The 22,374-nt window shown below is 38.8% G+C and overlaps 2 protein-coding genes across 2 annotated transcripts; one reads left to right on the plus strand and one right to left on the minus strand.

The window, feature by feature from the left end:
• The first annotated feature begins 1,256 nt into the window (after positions 1-1,256).
• On the plus strand, positions 1,257-13,320 carry LOC139948948 (uncharacterized). Its single transcript, XM_071947324.1, has 4 exons — positions 1,257-1,515; positions 9,209-9,458; positions 10,872-10,921; positions 11,476-13,320. Exons 1-3 carry the CDS (start codon positions 1,257-1,259, stop codon positions 10,894-10,896), a joined length of 534 nt encoding a protein of 177 aa, XP_071803425.1. The 3' UTR covers positions 10,897-10,921; positions 11,476-13,320.
• Positions 13,321-13,411: 91 nt separating this feature from the next.
• LOC139948893 (uncharacterized) lies at positions 13,412-21,520 on the minus strand. The gene is made up of 4 exons (XM_071947252.1): positions 21,351-21,520; positions 19,040-19,220; positions 15,634-15,773; positions 13,412-14,627 (listed from the first exon to the last, which is right to left on the minus strand). The coding sequence occupies exons 1-4, from the start codon at positions 21,400-21,402 to the stop codon at positions 14,620-14,622; spliced, it is 381 nt and encodes a 126-aa protein (XP_071803353.1). The 5' UTR covers positions 21,403-21,520; the 3' UTR covers positions 13,412-14,619.
• Between the last annotated feature and the right edge of the window lie 854 nt (positions 21,521-22,374).

Consider the following 22,374-nt stretch of genomic DNA (forward strand, 5'->3'; position numbering starts at 1 on the left):
TGAAACTTATAGAATCAAATTGTCCGGATACTTTTTTGGCGAACTTCTTGTAAACAAAAGAACGCGACATGAATCCCTAAAATCTCATCCTGTAAACAAAATGTAGTCTGGGAATTCCTGAGAATTTATGCGTGTAGGGCAAATCCTAACATCTCCATTTTTAAAAGGTGTGCGAGATATCTTCGCTTGCAAATTACCCTAGAAGTATCAAACGGCATTACGTGTCAAGTTATACACCACGGGAGAAAGGAGAAGGGTTCGTATTACCTGGAAGAATGTCTCTTTTTCAAATGGTTCAGCGATCTACATCTTTTATCGTGAATCGTCGCCACTATCTTGTCACATGACCCTGTTGGGATTCAACTTTTTGCTTCATTTTAAAGACACTGGACACAATTGGTAACTGTCAAAGACCAGTCTTCTCACTTGATGTATCTCAACATATGCATAAAATAACAAACCTGGTGAAAATTTGAGCTCAAATGGTCGTCGAAGTTACGAGATATATGCTTTTAGATGGTTGATTTCGAGACCTTAAATTCTAAATCTGAGGGGCTTGAGAGGTGCGATGGGTTGTGGTTTTGTTTTGCGCAGAGCTATGTTTAAAAGGTCGTATGACAAAAAGGGGACTGATGAGGCCGCGTCCCAATTAGCGGCTACAGCTTAGGCTACAGCTGATTATCGCGTCATCATGTGTTGAAGTATAGGACGTCCTTAGCCGTTCTGTAGAAGCCAATTTGGATAAAGCCAAAGACAGTGTTTTTTCTTCGCATCCCTTTCTTATCTAGACACTGTTGCGTTTTTCCCAGCAAGCAGCTACTTATATCCATATAAAGCTCTTTTGGTAATGAATGACGTAATGAGTTTTGTGTGGTTTGGGGAGGGGCCATAGTAATGTGTTGACCTTCCAATGGCAACAGTACTACAGTCCACATGGGACGTCTATCATAATAAATGGAGACATCCAAAATAATTGAGAGTTTTTAATTAAATTTGGGGTTAGTCAATGGCGAAATTGCATCGCACACGGCCATGACATGGCGCGGTTATGTCTGCCCACATTTTAATAGTGTGAACACTGATGACAAGTATTTGCCCTTAAATATACACAAAAGGTTTACTGTAGTAAAGACCATGCTTGCATTCTCAGATTCTCTCATATGTGTCGAATACTTGGAAGTATTTTAAATCTAGCAGGCTTTTTCCCGCTTTATTGTTAGACTTCTCAAATTGTGCCAAGTTGCGTTGTTGTCAAAATGGTTGAGTCTGTGGGCTGCCACCGACCCATCTGCGTAATAATATACACGACTGTGATAGCGTTGAGTCTCTTACCGTCCGGTTACTGGGCAGCACCCTTTCCGGTCGACACGGGACGGAAAGTATGCGACGGGCTACCGACCGATTTGCACGGGGGAAAAGTGTCTCTGGCCGGGGAGGCAACTAAGACTGAGGACCAGCTGATGCATACCCAAAGCGTTAACCTGGGTAGATATACACCGGGACAACATGTTATTGGTGAGATTTAACATTATAGGGTAACTGTTTTGAATGTATCTAGAAGCACAACGTATTGTTGCACAACAAGGGGTGTTTTCCCAGGTCAAAATTCCAGTTGAACCTAGTTAAAGGATTTGGGTACCTTTTCAAAATGTCCATAGATTTACATTAAACTTACAGGGTTTGAAGAGAATGATAGTGGAAGGCTTCCCTGAAAATATTACTTACTGAGGTGATGTAGTTTTTGAAAAATGAGTAAAACAATGTCATGAAAATACGTTTGTACATATCAATGTGTCGTTTCCGCGAGCCCAGTGCTTGAAACCATTAATCGAGATGGGTTAACGCAGTGTCACTGAATAGTTGACTAGTATAGGTTGAATGGTGCCGTGTAGGTAAAGGTTCGAGTTCGGTTTCTGAAATTATGGAATTCAAAGATATATCATTTATCATTACCGATCAGATGTTTTGTTTTGTTATACCTAAAATTGTGTATTTACTAATCATGTTCGGGTTTTGCCAATTAACACCAATGTGTGTTAGCGCTGTTTACTCCACTCTAAGCCCGAGCTCTGTGTTTAAAATGCCAGGCATATTACTCGGGTGGGATTCAAACCCACGACCTTTGCAATTCTAGAGCAGTGTTATACCAACCAGACCAGCGAGATTTCCCGGCAGCTAGAGGCAGTACGAATCATATTTAATAGATGGAAATTTGCACCATCATGTCATTGCTCGTTTGACATAGCCATAAACACCAAGCATCGTCAATTACAAACGTATCCATACAACCAAAGCTTCTTGAAGTTGTATAGCAATAAAATGGTACATGCGTTTATTTTTCAGAACTAATTTGATTTATCTTAGGCGTAGGTCATGACCGGGATGAATTCTCACGATGAGGAAAGAAAGACTTATTATGTACAGTCACCGTTTAAGTTACACACAATAAAGACATGTCCTTGAACGTGAGACAGAGGATTGTTAATAAAACTTAGCTATGTGTAGTGTATATCTTAAAGGGACACGTTGCCTTGGAACGGACGAGTTGGTCTTTGAAGAGCGTTTAAAAAGGTTTGCTATAAAATGCATATGTTTGGAAAGATGTTTTAAAAGTAGAATATAATGATCCAAACAAATATGCCTCGAAATTGCACGGTTTTCTTTTTACTTTGCGAACTAACACGGTCTGCCATTTGATGGGGTCGAAATTGTCGGACTCCACAAAATGGCCGACCGTGTTAGTTCACGACGTATAAGCAAAACCGTTCAAATTCGAGGCATAATAATTCGTGTGGGTCATTATGTTCTTGATCATTAAACATCTTTCTGACCATATGCATTTTATAATAAACGGTTTCAAACGTTTTTCAAATACCAACTCGTCCGATCTGAGACACTGTGGACATCTTTGGTGTATCTCAACATATACGAACAAAATAACAAACCTGTGCAATTTTTAACTCAATTGGTCGTCGAAGTTGCGAGATAATAATGGAATAAAAGTACACCCTTGTCACACGAAGTTGTGTGCTTTCTAATGCTTGATTTCAGGACCTCAAAGTAATGAGGTCTCGAAACCAAAGTCAAATATTTTAGTGGAAAATTACTTTACTACGTTACTTCAGAGGGAGCCGTTTCTCACAATGTTTTATACTGAGAAAATAAAATTAGCTGTTGCAAACAACTACCAACCAAATGGACCGAGGGTATAAATGCAAAAAAATAGTATACTATCTCTCCATTGCTTGTTACCGAGTAAGTTTTTATGGTAACAAATATTTTGAGTAAATACCAACAGTCTCCAGTCCCTTTAAAGGAACACGTTGTCGTGGATCGGTCGAGTTGGTCTTTGAAAAGCGTTTGTTATAATATGCATATGGGTAGAAAGATGCTGTAAAAGTAGAATACAATGATCCACACAAACATGCCTCGAAATTGCACGGTTTTCCTTTTACCTCGTCGACTAACACGGTCGGCCATTTATGGGAGTCAAATTTTTGACTCCCATAAATGGCCGACCGTGTTTGTTCGCACAGTAAAAGGAACACCACGCAATTTCGAGGCAAACTTGTGTGGATCATTGTATTCTACTTTTAAATTATCTTTCTAACCATATGCATTTTACAACAAACGGTTACAAACGCTTTTTTATAGACCAACTCGTCCGATCCTAGGCAACGTGTTCCTTTAAGGATACGAGCATCAGCACTGCGGTTGACCGGCGATTTCAACCATAGAACCTTTCTCTATTTCAACTGTCGTGGCGTCTATATGAGGCATGTTGACCATGAAATAAAGCCTTAATGGATTGTTGTTTCGACACGCACGCCTCCCTCTTCCTTGAAAAGGAATTAGTCATTTTTGTACATTATCTCCCAAACCACCGGGAGGATGGAGCAGACAAGACGCCATTATCAAGTACCTTATGCTCTGTTAATGGAGGTACATACGCTTCAATTGTCTGATGTTTCTTGCAACTTAAGTATACAAAGTGTTAAATGGAAATTAATTCAACTCAAATGGCTATCAACTACCCACACAGATCTTTTTGTGCGGAATCTTATCTTGATCGGAAGACAGTATAATCTGCTAACAGCCACAGCTCTAGCAATTAATTGTATGTTCTTTATTCTGAGGGTTTTTTTTTTTACTGGAAGCGAGTTTCGTACGGCCAGTTTAGGTCGCGCCATTCGTGCAGAATAATGTAGCATGGCGTCACAGGTGTGGGTTAAAGTCGTGTTACCCACACACTGATACGTTTTCGACCCCCTTGAATAATGGAGGAAAAAATTAATTTTACCTCCATGGTTGAATTGAGTTCGTTAGCTTTGTTTTATTTAGTGCGGTGGTTTTTTACAGCGATATCCCGGTTTTGTACACGAAAGCATTGGTTTTGGATCAAACACCCTCAACATTGACAAACTTTAAAGTGTGACATTATTGTATTATGGACCCCTTGCACGCACGTCACACTCGGCGACTGTGCCACGCTCACCATTTTGGTGGGCAATAGGTTTCCGCGTAAACGCCGCGTCGCCTAAAATGCGCATATCACTGAACAACGCACAGTGACATTGCCCACCAAAATGGCGCATCCGAGACTATTCTTGTGATGACGACAGGTGAATTGGGTCAATAGAAAGCTTCTCACCGTACTGGGCCCAATTTCATTGAGCTGCTAATCACAAACATTTGCTTAGCATGAAATTTCTTTCTTGATTTCTTGATAAAAACAGGATTACCAACCAAATTTCCATTTGTTGCATATTGCTTGTTACTGGTATACAGCTGTTGTTTGCTTATTCTGAAAATCACGTGGAAATTTGTTCGGTAATCCTGTTTTTCTCAAGCAAGAAATTTCATGCTAAGCAATTTTTGTATGCTAAGCAGCTCTATAAATGTTCTTCTGACCGTGATGTCCAAAACTAAGCAAGTCGGCCTATCTGGCTGACTATACCATGAACTGAATTAATATTCATCTCTATTTGTTATTACATTATTTTTTACTTGATAACAGAATATGATAACTATATTTACAAAAGTGCCCCACTCACTCTATCCTTCATAAGATGGTTCTTGAAATTTAACGTAGGTCCCGTGTATTGTCTAATAAAGCACGTACAAAAAATAGAACCCAGTGCACTTATCGTAAAGAGAAGGGGTTTGCCCCAATATTCCTGGTTTGATTAGCTGCATATTGCGCCAAAGCGCCATGTAAACCATTAGGCGTATACTGTGTTATGTATACAGGTAAAGCACTCATTCATACTTCAAAAACGTAACGCGGCATATCTTGCAGGAAAATAGTGAATAATATGCAGTTGCGAAATGAGCGCACTTGGTGACGAATTTGAGCACTGTATTTTTATGAAGAGCCACTATTCAGAAAATCAATAGCATACCAATGAGGACACAAGGGCTTTTTACGCCATATAGGCGAGGTGTGATTTTAAAAATAAACCAGTTTTCCAATTCACTTGAAGACGATATCAGTTATAAGTTTATAGATGTTATTAAGTGCACATTTTGCTTGAGGGATGGTACATTATGACAAGTCATGTCCTTGTTTTCATAACCAATTTATCAACACATTAAAGTCACCTGGAAGTGGTATTTTTTCAAAATAAAGCTTTTGTCACTAATCTATGTGTTTTGATGAGTGGAATGTGAATAAACAATTAACTAAGGTTTAAAAAAATCAGTTCTTATGTTATTTACAAATTTAAGAGTAGACCCCGACCCGAGAGGGCGCTGTTCGTGACGTCAATCAAGGCAGACTTTGCCTGTTATGCGTAAAGTAAAAGTAAACACAATTGCAAAGTACATGTACGGACCAAGTCGTGAGTTTGTGTAAGTTTCAAAAAAACATTTTTTTGTTTGTTTCCGGCAATGCCGACCAGGTGTATTGCTGCTGAATGCAGAAAAACTCTTTTTGAAATGTACCAACTCACGACTTGGACGTACATGTACTTTGCACGTGTGTTTACTATACGCATTGCAGGCAAAGTCTGCCTCGATTGACGTCACAAAAGGGGTAGGCGGAGTCAGCCCCCCAAACAACTTTATATATTTTTTAAACATATAAATCGTGACAAATAAATACTAAAAAAATTGTTTTGGACGTACATGTACTTTGCACGTGTGTTTACTATACGCATTGCAGGCAAAGTCTGCCTCGATTGACGTCACAAAACGGGTAGGCGGAGTCAGCCCCCCAAACAACTTTATATATTTTTTAAACATATAAATCGTGACAAATAAATACTAAAAAAATTGTTTTATTGTTCGTAAGCATATACTCTTATGTTTGAAAGAAAGAAACATCTATTTCCAGGTGACTTTAAGGCTCACAAGCTTTTACATACAAAGGTAAATTCTTTACATTAATTTTGTGATGAGTTTTGGTATCGTATTATAAGCTGTTTCAACTTATCTAGTTGGTAAATTTATTATAAAACCAGCTTCAGCCAAATTTCTCCCCAAAATTAAACATTTTAAAGATGATAGATACAAGATGTACTTTTTAAATCAGTATGATAGTTACCTTTGCTTCTTTAAGGGAAGGTACACGTTTGGTATTACTCAAGACAAAAGTCATAAAAACTTACTTGGTAACAAGTATTGGAGAGCTGTTGATAGTATAAAACACTGTGCGAATCGGCTCCCTCTGAAGTAATGTAGATTTTGAGAAAGAGGTTATTTCTCACTCAAATAATAAAAGACTGAAATATTTTTTATTCCTATCTAAAAACACACAAATTCGTTCAACAAGTGTGTTTTTTCTTTCATCATTTTCTCGCAACTTCGATGACCAATTGAGCCCAAATTTTCACAGGCTTGTTATTTTATGCTTATGTTGGAATACACCAAGTGAGAAGACTGGTGCATTCCCTTTAAAGACATGTTAATATTGTTAAAGACATGGCATTATTAAATGAACACCGTTCCTTGGATTGGTCAAGTTGGTCTTTGAAAATGCGTTTGTAACCGTTTTTTAGAAAATGCATATGGGTAGTAGAAAGAGGTTGAAAAAGTAGAATACAATGATCCACACAAACATGCCTCGAAATTGCACGGATCTTCTTTTACCTTGTCGACTAACACGGTCGGCCATTTATGGGAGTAAAATATTTGACTCCCATAAATGGCCGACCGTGTTAGTTCGACTTCTTAAAGGCACTGAACACTCTTTTACTCAAAATAATTGTCAGCATAAAACTATATTGGTAACAAGCAATGGAGAGTTGTTGATACTGGGTGCGTTCGTTTAGCTTCCCTGGGTCACCCCCGGTCTGCCCCGGTGTGCGTTCGAATAGCTTTTGACGTCATTCCAGGGGCTCACCAAGGTCAGCCCCCACTGCCTGCTTGTGGAGTGGGTCACTTGGGGGCTAGCCTTAAGTTCAGGCGCACGCGGCACACCGGATGGCACGCACAACCCCAAAAATGTCACGCACGAAAAAAGACTATCACCGCGAGCGGCGAAGCCGCGAAGCGCCTTTACTAACTCGTTGGGGAGCCTTATGTTTTTCTTTACATTTGCCAACGATTTTGGTGGGAGAAAATGTAATGCATAATGCATTAGCGTGGTGGGTTGCTGGCCAATAAGAAGTCACAATTACTTGCATGACGTCACAAGAACGTTCGATGCAAATTCGTTACATTTTTTCTCCCACCAAAATCGTTGGCAATTAATGTAAAGAAAAACATAAGGCCCCCAAAACGAGTTGGTAAAGGCGCTTTGCGGCTTCGCCGCTCGCGGTGATAGTACTTTTTCGTGCGTCACATTTTTGGGGCTGTGCGTGCTATCCGGTGTGCCGCGTGCGCCTTGACTAAAGGCTACTTGGGGGCTGGCCCCAGGTAAACGACGTCACTACGAGAGCGGTGAGTGGTCGTTCGTTTAGCTCTTGTCAGGGGCTCCCCCCAGTGCGCACCGCGGGGGAGACCCAGGGAAGCTAAACGAACGCACCCAGTATTAAACATTGTGTGAAACGGCTCCCCCTGAAGAATTGAGAAAAAATGGACAAACCCAAATCTTGACCTTGTATAGATACCCGATAGTCAATGGCCAGTTCTGCATTTCCAGACCATTCATAGTTTGTCTTTCGCAATTTGTGAATTACTGTTCTTTCGAGTCAGTGGTACTTCACCAGCTTTGAAAAAGTACATCTTTAAGATGCGATGCAAATCTGTTGCAATTCTTTTATAAATCTTGCAACGAACAGGTGATAAGATGATAAATTAAGAAGGATTACCAGAGGTAATCCCATAAGTGTCTTACATTTTTCATTCTGTGTAGAAAAAGAAAAAAAAAGGAAAAACCGGAACGATTAAAACAAAAAACTGCCATGCAAATCGAGAGAGTGATATTGTGAGGAGAGGGAGAGAAAAGTGGTAGGCTTATTATGAATTATTTGACGGGATCAGAACCCCGGAGAATTATGTGATTATAGCAGGATCAAACTCCTGTGTTCAAAGCAGTCAACGAACCCGAACCAAATTAATTATTATCACACATTAGCATAATTAATGTTTTTCAATTGATAAATAAGTATTTTGTAAACATAATGCTTTCTCACTCAATTGGAAGCTACACTGCAAAACCGGGGGTGTTGTCACTTAAAGACACTGGACACTATTGGTAATTGTCAAAGACCAGTCTTCTCACTCTCAACATATGCATAAAATAACAAACCTGTAAAAATTTGAGCTCGATTGGTCGTCACAGTTGCGAGATAACTATGAAAGAAAAAACACCCTTGTCACACGAAGTTGTGTGCTTTCAGATGCTTGATTTCGAGTCCTCAAATTCTTAATCTGGGGTCTCGAAATAAAAATTCGTGGGAAATTACTTCTTCCTCAAAAACTACGTCACTTCAGAGGGAGCCGTTTTCACAATGTTTTATACTTTCAACCTCTCCCCATTACTTTTTACCAAGTGAGGTGTTATGCTAATAATTATTTTGGGTAATTACCAACAGTGTCTGCCTTTAATAGATACAAATTCAACCTCGTTAAAACAAAGTGACGAGGGTGGGATTTAACAAAGAGTTGAGACTATAGTCATCTCGAGTTAGGATGATTTGCTCGTCCTAATTTTGGACTAGTCTTAAGTTTCAGTTAAATATCTTATAGGACTAGTCCTAAGTTCATTGTGAAATCGACCTATGGATATTATCAATATTTATTCTTCTTTTTGTTTAACCCATAGTTTCTGTTCTGGAGAGCTTAACAGAGAACGATGGCGAGTTACAAAGCAAACCTAGTACGTATGCGCTCCAGGCTCTCGACGATGATACTGGCAATCCGATTGGCCGATTCAAAAAGGTGACAATGGATACGAGACTTCACCATTGTGGCGCATTGACGTTACTACAGGACGTGGGAAAACACGCGAGAAATGGCGCAGTTTTCGGCTGGTTACCACCACATGACGTCACCGTGAAAGATGTTACTGTTTAGTGAGTAAACAATCTATATATTCAAACCATTGTAAATTTCTTTTGAAAATAATTCCTTCAAACGGTTTTAAAAATGGACCGAAATTTTATTTGGCTAGCTTGTATGGCCTAATAGAACTCTGTGCAATGTACTATTCTATTGGAGTCTATATTCACTATGATTCTTGGCTTTCAAGTTACCAGCCAAACAATACCGTTTCACAAGTACAATTTGTGACTGGTATCCTGCTCAACGCTATACTTAGCAGAACATTACTAAGACGGTATTTTCTGCCGAAATGCACTGGGTATCTTTGGTAATTGTCAAAGACCATTTTTCACACTTGGTGTATCCCCAACTGAAGTCTTTTATTATTTGAGTTCTGAGAAATTACCTCTTTCTCAAAAACTACGTTAGTCAAAGGGAACCGGTTTTATACTATCAACAGCTCTCCATTGCTCTTTACCAATTAAGTTTTTATGCTAACAATTATTTTGAAGAAAAAAAGCTAAATCGAGAACCTAAATGTTGGGAACTGTTTTATTAAAGATGCTATGTCAGATTTTTGGCGGATTTGACCCAAAAATTTTGATTTAAAATTCAATAGGTAGTATGATGGGGGTCGAGAAAGTTACAAGCTTTCATTTGAGCCATTGCTCGAAAAAGTCCGCTAATTATTAGTAGCAGTGAAATAAAGTGCTCAAAATTAGTTTTTGTCGGGATCCCGACAATATATCACGTGACCAATTCTTATGTGTTTTATAAGAAACGTTTTAAAAAAAATTCATGGTTCCTGACCATTAAAAGTAAAAGTTAAACTTGTTTTCGTTAGAGCGGGTGATACTTTTTGAAATACCATTCACTCAAAAAAAACTATCTTTTAATTTTTGGGGCCAAAAATCTGACATAGCATCTTTAATGGATAAAGATTATTGTGGAATTAATAGTTTACTGGTAATCGTTTGTAGGCTCCCATGTTTCATCAGCAAAGCTCAATCATACTCGATAACTCATCATTGAACTCATTGCACAGCTCTGTCACTTTATACTTTTGCACACTGCTTGCTTGAGGGCGCACTTCAATTTGTGTGGCCGAAGAATTTAGGTAGATTCCAAGTGCTTGTTCCACTCAAGTTTTCAGGCTGATGAAATAATTGCTCAAGCAGATTTTTTAGCAGGTTTGAAGCAGATTTTTAAGCAGGTTTCTTAGCAGATTGCTAATGTATTTAATGTTTAATTGTGTGAAATGTCGACAATAACCATTATCCCCCAGGATAAAAAAAAAATAACAGAAGCTTGCTTAGCAGATCTTTATACAGACTTTCAGGCAGAAAGCCCTCATTGTTTTACACATTTTTGTTTGTTTGGAGGGATTAAATAATATGCACAAATAGTTTGGTTTTTGATCCATTTGTTTTTTCGTTTGATTTCAGCGTCAGAAAATTAACCAGTGAATGATGAGTCATTTGGACTTCAAATCAAGGTAGGGCCCATGCCACACACTAGACATGATTGCCAAATATAAAGTGATAAGTTCTTTTAATATTTACCAATCTGCATTGATCAACGATGACAGAGGAGAGTTTATTGTCATGAATTCAGTGGATCCAAAATGGCGGAGATATAACGCGTGATGCATTTTGGTCATTATGTTTCGTTTGGAGGCACTTGGCACGTTTGGTAATTATTGTCAAAGACCAGTATTCTCACTTGGTGTATCTCAACATATGCATGAAATAACAAACCTGTGGAAATTTCGGCTCAATTGGTCCATCGAAGTTGCAAGAGAATAATGAAAGAAATTACACCCAATTGTTACTTTGTTCGCTTCCAGATGCTTGAAAAAGGGCTTCAGACGCGAAGTCTTTTAATGTTGTAGTCAGGAATTGCCTCTTTCTCAAAAACAACGTTTCTTCAGAGGGACAACGTTCTCTCTATCGCTCGTTACCAAGTAATGTTTTTATGCTGGCAATTTTGTTGAGGAAAAGTTCATTACATTCATTTTGTTTCCTGTTTTTCTCTCTTTTTCACCCACAGAGGATCGAACTTCTGCTTTGCCGAGGAGTGTTGTTTTAGAGGTACCAACTTTATATCAATCATCAATGTACAGTACTAACTTTACTTCAATCATCCATGTAGAGTACTAACTTTATACCAATCATCAATGTGATACCTTTACCTCAATCATCAATGTAGAGTACTAACTTTATACAAATCATCAATGTGATACCTTTATCTCAATCATCAATGTAGAGCACTAACTTTATATCAATCATCAAGGTGGTACCTTTATCTCAATCATCAATGTAGAGTACTAACTTTACATAAATCATCAAGGTGGTACCTTTATCGCAATTATCAATGTAGATTACTAACTTTATCTCAATAATCATGGTGATACCTTTATCTCAAACATCAATATAGAGTACTAACTTTATATCAATCATCAAGGTGGTACCTTTATCTCAATCGTCAGTGTAGAGTACTAACTTTATATCAACCGTCAAGGTGATACCTTTATCTCAATCATCAATGTAGAGTACTAACTTTATATCAATCACCAAGGTGGTATCTTTATCTCAAGCATCAATGTAGAGTACTAACTTTATATCAATCATCATGGTGATACCTTTATCTCACTCGTCAATGTAGAGTACTAACTTTATATCAATCATCAAGGTGATACCTTTATCTCAATCATCAATGTAGAGTACTAACTTTATATCAATCATCTAGGTGATACCTTTATCTCAATCATCAATGTAGAGTACTAACTTTAGATCAATCATCAAGGTGATACCTTTACCCGTATCATAAATGTAGATTACTAACTTTATATCAATAATGATGGTGATACCTTTATCTCAATCATCAATATAGAGTACTCACTTTATCTCAATAATGATGGTGATACCTTTATCTCAATCATCAATGTAGCCTACTAACCTTATATCAATCATCAAGGTGATACCTTTATCTCAATCATCAATGTAGAGTACTAACTTTACATAAATCTTCATGGTGATACCTTTATCTCAATAATCAATGTAGAGTACTCACTTTATCTCAATAATGATGGCGATACCTTTATCTCAATCATCAATGTAGAGTACTAACTTAATATCAATCATCAAGGTGATACCTTTATCTCAATCATCAATGTAGAGTACTAACTCTCTTCGTGTTATTAAAAAGCTTTGTTAAAGGCAGTGGACACTAATTGGTTCTACTCAAAATAATTGTTAGCATAAAAGCTTACTTGGTAACCACCGATGGAGGCAGGTTCGTAAACAGAGTCCAGCTGGTCATTATCAACCGTTCACACACCCCCACGTGACGCGCTCTCCACCAATAGGAATAGCGAAACTGTCTGAGGTATTTATGAATTCAAAATTAAGTAATTTCTCTATGTTACAAAATAAATAGTTTGATCGGCGTTTCACGGCCTAGAAAAATCAGACTTTCGCAAAAAAAAATAATTAAGAGGTACAACGAGGTACAAGGTTAACCTCCCACAAATGACGTCAAAACAATGGGAGACTTTTGGGACGCTTGGTGGCAGCAGACTTACCAGGTAAAATCCATTGTTCTCGGTCATTTGCGCACGCTCACAACTACGTAAACAATGGAAATTTACCTGGTAAGTCTGCTGCCACCTAGCGTCCCAAAGTCTCCCATTGTTACGCAAGCCCTAAACGGCAGAAGTGTATCATCCTCGGCTTCAGCCCATGTTAACTTCCCATACGGAGGACATAATTCATTAAAATTATTTCATTCATTCATTCATTCGTTCAATGGTTTATTAAAAATCTATTCAATTCGTTGCCAGCAGCAGAATTACATGAACTGGGGTGGATTTCACAAAGTTAGTCCTAACTTAGGACTAGTCCTAGGCAATGCTAAGAGATAGCACTGGTCCTAAGTTAGGACCAGTAACTCATCCTAACTTAGGACTGGTCCTATCTCTAAGCATTGCCTAGGACTAGTCCTAAGTTAGGACTACCTTTGTGAAATCCACTCCAGTTACATAGTTAAAAATCTAGTATAACGTGATAGTAATAATTAAAATGGCCTTCAACCTATTACAAACAAAAACGGAGATGTTTATAAAACTGTAATCAGGACTGCAATCAGGGACAAATCCACTTGACCCAAAAAATAAACCCAAGGCACCTAAAATTTACATCTAAAAGATGTACCCCTAAATCCAAAGATTGATTGGTCCGGTGGACAGATTTCCCTCGGACACCGGTTCATTTGGGCATGTATATACAAAGTGAACTACAAGACTTGAGATTGAATGGCCGAATTTTGAATTTTGAAACGCATGTGTGGCAATTACAAACGCACGAAAATTAAATTGGCTGCTCATTAATTGCCGAAAATGACCGAGAAAACACAAACATGTACTTCACTAATAAAAGCGTGTATGGTAAACTTATCTCTGAGTGCGTTCGATTAGCTTCCCTGGGTCGACCCCGCGGTGCTCACTCGGGTGAGCCCCTGACGAGAGCTAATCGAACGATTACACTCGCCCTCTCGTGGTGAAGTCATGCACCTCGGGTCACCCCCAAGTGACCCACTCCACAAGCAGGGCACTGGGGGCTGACCAGGGTGAGCCCCTGGAATGACGTCAAAGCTATTCGAACGCACCGGGGGCAGACCGCGATCGACCCAGGGAAGCTAAACGAACGCACCCATTATGGTTTACATAGCATTGGGTATGAATATATTACTTTGATAATAGGCATACCACACTATACAAGGTCAGAATTAACCCGGATTCCGGGTCCTATGGTCCTGACCAATTTCTGGGTCACGCTGACCCTGCTGACATTGGTTTTAAAAAAATGAATTTTGTTTTTGGCGATGCTTCTAGTGGAATTGCTTCACACTTATGGATTGCAGGATTTATGGACAGGATTGCATGCGTTCATCTTTTACATTTAGAAAATTGTGTATCTGTGTGTCATTCTGCCATGTTATGGCTCTTTGCAAGAGTGGCATGGCGGACAAACCGGATGTTTTTTGCACTCTTGAGTAGGCCTATGTTGTATATTGACAGCAAAGCCAAACGCAACGAAACCGTAGAATAACTAAATTAGTCTGCCAGCATTCGTTTAAAGTTCAAAGACCTGAACATTGGAGTTTGTGAAAATGGTAGACCGGGCGCCATTGTTGTCACACCCCTATGGAAGTAGAGCAAACACAACAAACATTAGTCACTAAAAAAAAACAGAATTAAAGGAACACGTTGCCTTGGATTGGTCGAGTTGGTCTTTGATAAGCGAACCGTTTGTTATAAAATCGGTATGGTTAGAAAGATGTTGTAAAAGTAGAATACAATGATCTACACAAATATGCCTCGAAATTGCGTGGTTTTCGTTTTGCCTCGTCGACAAACACGGTCGGCCATTTATGGGATTTTTGACTCCCATAAATGGCCGACCGTGTTACTTCGCGACGTAAAATGAAAACCGTGCAATTTTGAGTGATACTTGTGTGGATCATTATATTCTACTTTTTAAAATCTTTCTAACCATATTCATTTCATAAAAAACGGTTTCAAACGCTTTTCATAGACCAACTCGTCCGATCCAAGGCAGGCTAAACTTTACAATGTATGTCATAGAGGGAAAAGAAACACCGAAAGTGTCCACGATGGTAGATATTCTGATTATGAACATTATTTTGTTCTTACAATGTACATGACTTATATTGTGAGATTGTTCTACATATTATTGTCATAATCATACTTAAATTACTAAGGTAACAAAGCACTAATACTATAATAGAAGATTAAGTCCAAACTCAAGATGTTCCAATGTGTACTCATATAAAACAGTCAAGTATTTCGGTATAGATGAGTCTTAAGTAGTTTCTTGAATTGTCATAGTGTAGTTGCATGGCGAAGATGTGATGTTAATGTGTTATTCCATAGATTTGGAGCAGCAGCAGAAAATGCACGTGACCCAGCTTTAGAGACAGTGCGATGTTCGGCCAAGAGGTTCTCTGAGGAAGAGCGTAGGGATCGTGGTGGGACATAGTACGATTGTAGCATGTCAGATTTGAAACAAGTAGACAAAAAGCTTGAAGTCAATTCTGTTTGTAATAGGAAGCCTGTTAAATATGATATCTTTTGTTTGGGTTAAAAAATAACGGGGATTTGACATTTACTATCGTTGGGAAGCTTACAATGGCCGTGTGGGCAAGGTTTTCTACGGAAGTTCTTGATGCTAATGTTGCATATACAGATGAAGAAGAGCCCCATGATGACACCAACTGCACAAATCCCTACAAGCAGTCGATTCAGGCTACCAAGAACATCGTACAAACTAGAACAGACAAATGTAGATTTGTTAATATATTTTTATTTTCATCATTATTTATTATTATTTGATGTAACACAATCATCCAAGAGCACGATATCAGCGCCAATAACACGCTGAATAGGAAACGAGAAGTTAATGTTAAGTTTTAGGTATACGAACTCAAGCTACAATCCCGGCAAAAATGCTTGGGCCACCCTTTCCTGATACAACAGTTCCCTGTGCACTTCCCATTCACATTCACATTCAAAACATTTGCCCCTCGCCCCCCCCCCGCCCCCCGCTCAATGTTGACTGTCATTCGGAACACAGTCGGCACATGGAACCAACATTGAAAGGGGGCAGGGTGGCCCAACGAGTTATGGCCGGGATTGTCTGAGTTAATTTAGTAATTTTTTTCCTTTTTTTTAATTAGCAGATAATGCTTTTACAGGACTGTTAATATCAAACTACATTGGATATGCGTTTATAACTGAGTAGGGCAGTAATACAGATTTTAAATCAACAAGTATTTTTTTTGGGGTGGGTGTGTGGGGGTGGGGAGGGGGTTTGACTATGATGGGAATTGACAGTCAATTATGTTTTGTTGCGGGAAAAGTCTAAATCACTAGCAAATCAGTAATGATGTTTTGTAGGGTTGGGGAAGGTGGCTAACTGTATTGTGCATTAACAGAAATTATTATTTATTGCCGAGTACAGCGTGTTAACACAAAAGTACACACACAGGCAACTTTTGTATTTTGTGTGTCTCTTTGAGAAGGCGGGGGGGGGTTGCACCATTAGGCCCGTATTATGTTGTCAGGATTAATAAGAAATAAGTAAAATAGTAGTATAAAAAATGCAGTTAGAAAATGAAAGAATGGGTATAAGCGATTAAAGGAACACGTTGCCTTGGATCGGACGAGTTGGTCTATAAAAAAGCGTTTGTAACCGTTTGTTATAAAATGCATATGGTTGGAAAGATAATTTAAAAGTAGAATACAATGGTCCACACAAGTTTGCCTCGAAATTGCGTGGTTTTCCTTTTACTGTGCGAACTAACACGGTCGGCCATTTATGGGAGTCAAAAGTTTGACTCCCATAAATGGCCGACCGTGTTAGTCGACGAGGTTTAAGGAAAACCGTGCAATTTCGAGGCATGTTTGTGTGGATCATTGTATTCTACTTTTACAGCATCTTTCTACCTATATGCATATTATAACAAACGCTTTTCAAAGACCAACTCGACCCATCCAAGGCAACGTGTTCCTTTAAGATTAATTGCATGGCCAGTAAGCTGATACAAATAAGATTGAAAACAATTCTGCTTTCTCACCATCCTGGAGTCATTTTAGCTTCAACTATGCTTTGTTAAGCGTATCTCTTAGTTATTACACCATGGAGTCGCATACAAATTCAAGCACAGTGATGCTCAGCGTCCATAGACATGATTTCAAGTCCGAGGTGGCTGTTATTCCTCTGTATGAGACACGAAATACGCCCGCAATAGGTCAGGTGTCATGGGCCAAGGTAACAATAGGGCGCTATTTGGGGCAATGCTGTATTTGCTATCAAGATTACTGGAAGCAACGATTGCAGGCTTGGATCAAGTCAACACGGTTCACCGTAGTAAAGGAAATTAATAAATTTTCTTTTACATTTTGGTATAAAGGGTTAACCGTTTGAGTTTGTGTAAACAAAATGAATGAGGTTTTTGAATAAATAACAACAGGTTATGTGTTGTTTGTGGACTGTAATGGCATTTTCATGTTGAAAAAAAATACATTTCCCGGTAAAGTTAGCAGTCAAAATGCTATGGTTAACCGTGTGGTGAACCGTCAGACATGAACGCAACCAACTAATTGGACAGGTACATTATTTGTGTGCGCAGGCGCGAGGCACTCGTGCCAGGAATCGTCATCGCGCCTCACAGTAAAAGGCAATGCAGATTTTGGACGGGCTATTTCGGGAGTTACACATGTCTTTATTTATATTATTTTATGGACTTTATACCGAACAACACAAGATGCAAGCCAACTTACATAATTAATTTAGGTGTAACCCATGAATATAGTTATGTTTTATTTGTGAAAGCGAGTAAAGCAAAGTCATGTCAAGGAGTCCATTTCAGCGAGCATGAATATGCAGTGTGAGAAAAGCAGTCGTAAAATATTTTGCTTAGCGCCAAAGAGAGGGTAATAAAATTTCGCGTCACACAATGACGCTCGTACGAGTTGCTTAGCGCCATACAGAGGGTATTCAAGTTTACTAATAACACAATGCACTCTCTGTATGACCAAGAGGGTTTGACTTAAGATAATTATAGTGTACATGTGGGTTTTTTTTAATGTGTCTTTCGTCTTAACATCTGATTTGGTCAAGATGGACGATAAACACTCTCTGCCAGTCCCTCACCCGCCCCCCCCAACCCCCCCCCCCACCCCACCCCCATTTTTTAATATTTGTTTAAACCCAACCCAAAACACCACTACCCTCATAAATAATCACTTTTATAAATAGAAATTCACTTTCTTTGGACATTCATTATCTTTTCGAAGCGTTCTTTGCATGTAAAAAAAATTCAAAAAGTCACTCAGACAATCCCGGCCAAAATGCTTGGGCCAACCTTTCCTGATATAACAGTTCCCTGTGCACTTCCCATTCACATTCACATTCAAAACATTTGCTCAGGTACCTTCTTCGACTTCCCCACTAGCTGGACAAATTGTTGGGATGGCGTTATGTTTTAGAAAAGAACTTTTCTCTTCATGTCAAAATGTGTAGTGTATTCTGGATACATCGCTGGAAAAGACTTGCAAACTGACCCCATCTTTAATTGTTTTGCTGCATCAAGCAGCAATACACCTGGTGGACATTGCCGGAAAAATGCAAGAAAATTTTTTTTCGAAACGTACAAACTCACGACTAGGACTTGAATGTACTTGCACGTACGTGTGTTCGATGTTCGGTTAAGGCAAAGTCTTCCTCGATTGACGTCACAAAAGGGGTAAGCGGAGTCACCCCCACACAACTTAATTTATTTTTTTGAACATATAAATCTTTAAAAACAATTACTCAAACATTATTTTATTGTTCAGAAGCATATACTCGAATGTTTGAAGGAAAAAAAAATTATATTTCCAGTTTCTGTGCTTATTGTTTATGAAAACTGGGTCCAGTGGTAATAATGTTGAGACGCCCCTCGGGTGTGTAAAGGCTCTATAAAATCGGTCATTATTATTATATTAAATTATTGTTATTAACTACTTGACCACAAGTCTATAAAAACCTACCTGACTATGCCATAAAATTCTCTCTTATCGCAACAGTGCCGTGTGACCGTATAGCTTTCGCAACAGTATACCTGGTTAGGTGGAGCTCCGGGCCTCGGACAATCAAAGACATTGGCGCTGGCTACAGTCCAATTATGAGGATTGTCAAGTAACGGTGGGCATCCCAAATTCATTGCATCAGCTTCAGGAGAAAGAGAAACAGTGTTTACATGTCTGCCGTGGGTCAGTTCGAAACAGAAAAAGTTATGCACAATACTTTGGAAAAGTATTTAAGCAAGAAGTATAGAAAGCAAGAAATTGCACTGGTTAATTTGTGGACATTGACGATTCATTGCATCATCTTCAAGACAGAAAAATCGATACATGACTTTCGTGCATATGTCAGTCTGAAACGGGAAAAGTACACAGTGTTGATGGCTTCTATCCCACCCCTGCCACCATGCCACCAAAGACCTTATTGCAACTTACAACGGTACGCGTGCGTTAGGCGTGCAATGAGGTGCATGCTGGTCTAGATACGATATCGCAATAGCTAGACCAGCATGCATCTTATTCAACAGTTGGCGCTTGCGCAACCGTTATTTGTAGAAAAAATTGCTATGAAGTATGAGCATGCATGACGAACATTCAGCAAGGGTGGAGGTTAACAAACATACTTACGCACCCACGTTTACCCATATAAATATTAAAACAGCGTTAAGCAGCTCTATGAAATCGGGCTTTTTAGCAAGATATTGTATTGGAAATTAAGCTTGTCTACCTCCACAGCCAAAGACCGTAAAGAACATGACAATTGTTTCTTCAATTAATGTCAACAAACGAAAATATTCTTTGCAAAATTTGATTACCATTTTCTGGCCTCTCAATTAAAGACTTGGACACTAATATGAATTACTCAAAATAGTTGTTAGCGTAGAAACTTACACAGTATAGCGAGCAAGGGGGAGCTGTTGCGACAGTATAAAACTTTGTGAGAAACGGCACCCTCTGAAGTACGACATTTTTAACTCGAAATACAAATACTTCATGCCTGAAGCCATTTTTTTTTATTGGGCATCTAAAAGCACACAAATTTATGTAACCATGGTGTTTTTCCTGCACTATTCTCTTGCAACTTCGATGACCAACTGAACCAAAATTGTCACAGGGTTTTATGCATAATTTATTGTAGGGATACACCAATTGAGAGTACTGGGGTCGATTTCACAAAGGTAGTCCTAACTTAGGACTAGTCCTAGGCAATGCTAAGAGATAGGACCAGTCCTAAGTTAGAATGGGTTCTCTTAGCATTGCCTAGGACTAGTCCTAAGTTGGGACTACTTTTGTGAAATCCACCCCAGGTTCTTGACGACCACCAAACTAGTCCATCTGTGCCTTTAAAACACAAAGAGCAAGCAAATTCCGTATTTGTTTCCATGAAATCAACAAGGGTGTGTAGTCAAACGCACTTTGTACCATGCAGACCGACTTTTGTGACAGTAGCTCGGTTGAAACTATAAGAGGCTAAATACGGCACCACTTTTGAAGATAAAGGGTATGTAAAGCGTCAATTTAAAGGCAGTGTTTACTGTAAGGTTTGTCAAAGACCAGTATTCTCACTTGGTGTATCACAACGGCAGTTAAGAAATCTCCGCAAAACTTGGGCTGAATTGGTCTTCAAGTTGCAAGGAAACAAACATGGAAAAAACACTTAATTAGTGTTGTACAGAACTGTGTGTTTTCAGATGTCTTTTCAGATGTCGAAGAAAAGTTTCATACCTGAAGCCATTCTCATTTCCATATCGATGCTGAAAAATTAACCCTTTTTTTTAAACTAAACGGTTGTTGTTTCTAACAATGTTTTTAAAATATCAACAGCTCTCCAGTATACCTTTTAGTGTTCATGCGTTTTTGGATTAACCTTCCTTTTAAAGACACTGGAAACCTTTGGTAATTGTCAAAGACCAGTCTTCTAACTTTGTTTATCTCAACATATGCAACAAATAATAACAAACATTTAAATGAAAATTTGAGCTAAATTTGGTCGTCGAAGTTTCGAAATAATAACTGAAGAAAAAACACCATGTCACAAGAATTTATGTGCTTTTAGATGCTTGACCTCAAAATCTAATTCTGAGGTCTCGAAATCAAGTTCAAATAAAATTTTATTGGAAAATTACTTCTATCTCGAAAAGCGTTTATTCAGAGGGTGCCGTTTCTCACAATGTTTTATACTATCAATAGCTCTCCATTGCTCGCTACCAAGTAAGTTTTTTTGGCTAAAATTATTTTGAGTTATTACCAATATAGTGTCCAGTGCCTTCAATCTTACCTTTGACTAAAGATGCCAGACACATCAAAAAGAAAGCCACCACGATGATCATGTTGCAAGCTCTGATGAACCTACACAATTTATCACAATGCAATTGAAGTGCAAAATCAGTCACTCGCAAAAAAAAAAAATAATAAATCAATTGATTCAAAATAATTTGGTTTATCAACTCGATAGATCAACCTTTGATCTGTTAATAATCAACCTATTTCGTCAGCAGGGAACTCGCACGATGATATTTGTTCTAGAGGGCGAAATCATTTCATTGACACAAAAATAAAGTTTATCAATAATTTGAAGGTCAGCAGACATGTACAACCCGATAAGGTATCAAGCGTATAAACACAAGAGTATGAGAGTATGCTGCCAGACACGATTTGTGTACCCAGCATAATGGAGGAAAACCCCTTCATAAAAAAGGGGGAGGGGGACAATGGAGATGGTGGAGGATGATTCAAAAGAGGGCGCTATCAGAAAAAGTAGCGTACATGTACATTGGGTGCGTTCGTTTAGCTTCCCTGGGTCGACCCCGGTGTGTGGCGGGGTTTTTTTTTTCCAGGACGAACGTGCGCAGATAATTACCCACGTTCGTCCTGGAAAAAAAAACGCCACACACCGGGGTCGACCCAGGGAAGCTAAACAAACGCACCCACAGTTTGCCGTAAGTGGGGAAGGAATCTCCTGCCACACCGGTGTCCAAGAGAAATCTGTCCTCAAGATATATATAATCAAGGAAAATTATTAATGAAGGAGGATGTTTCAAAAGAGGGCGCTTTCAGAAGTAGTAGGTGCTTAGTTTGCCGTGGGGGACAGAATCTCCTAAAACACTACTGGAGCAGAAGTTGGAAAATTTTGTGAAAATTAAGGCACAATTCCAGCCATTTGGTGCACACTTGTTGCGCTTATGATAATAGTTATTACATCTATAAAAAATAATCAATTGTATTACACCTTCTTATCAATATTATTTCTTCGTAGCTCAGACAGCGTACGTCTCCATTGTGCCATGTATTTAATTATTACT

The sequence above is a fragment of the Asterias amurensis genome, chromosome 16 (assembly GCF_032118995.1).
Source record: "Asterias amurensis chromosome 16, ASM3211899v1".
Classification (NCBI taxonomy): domain Eukaryota; kingdom Metazoa; phylum Echinodermata; class Asteroidea; order Forcipulatida; family Asteriidae; genus Asterias; species Asterias amurensis.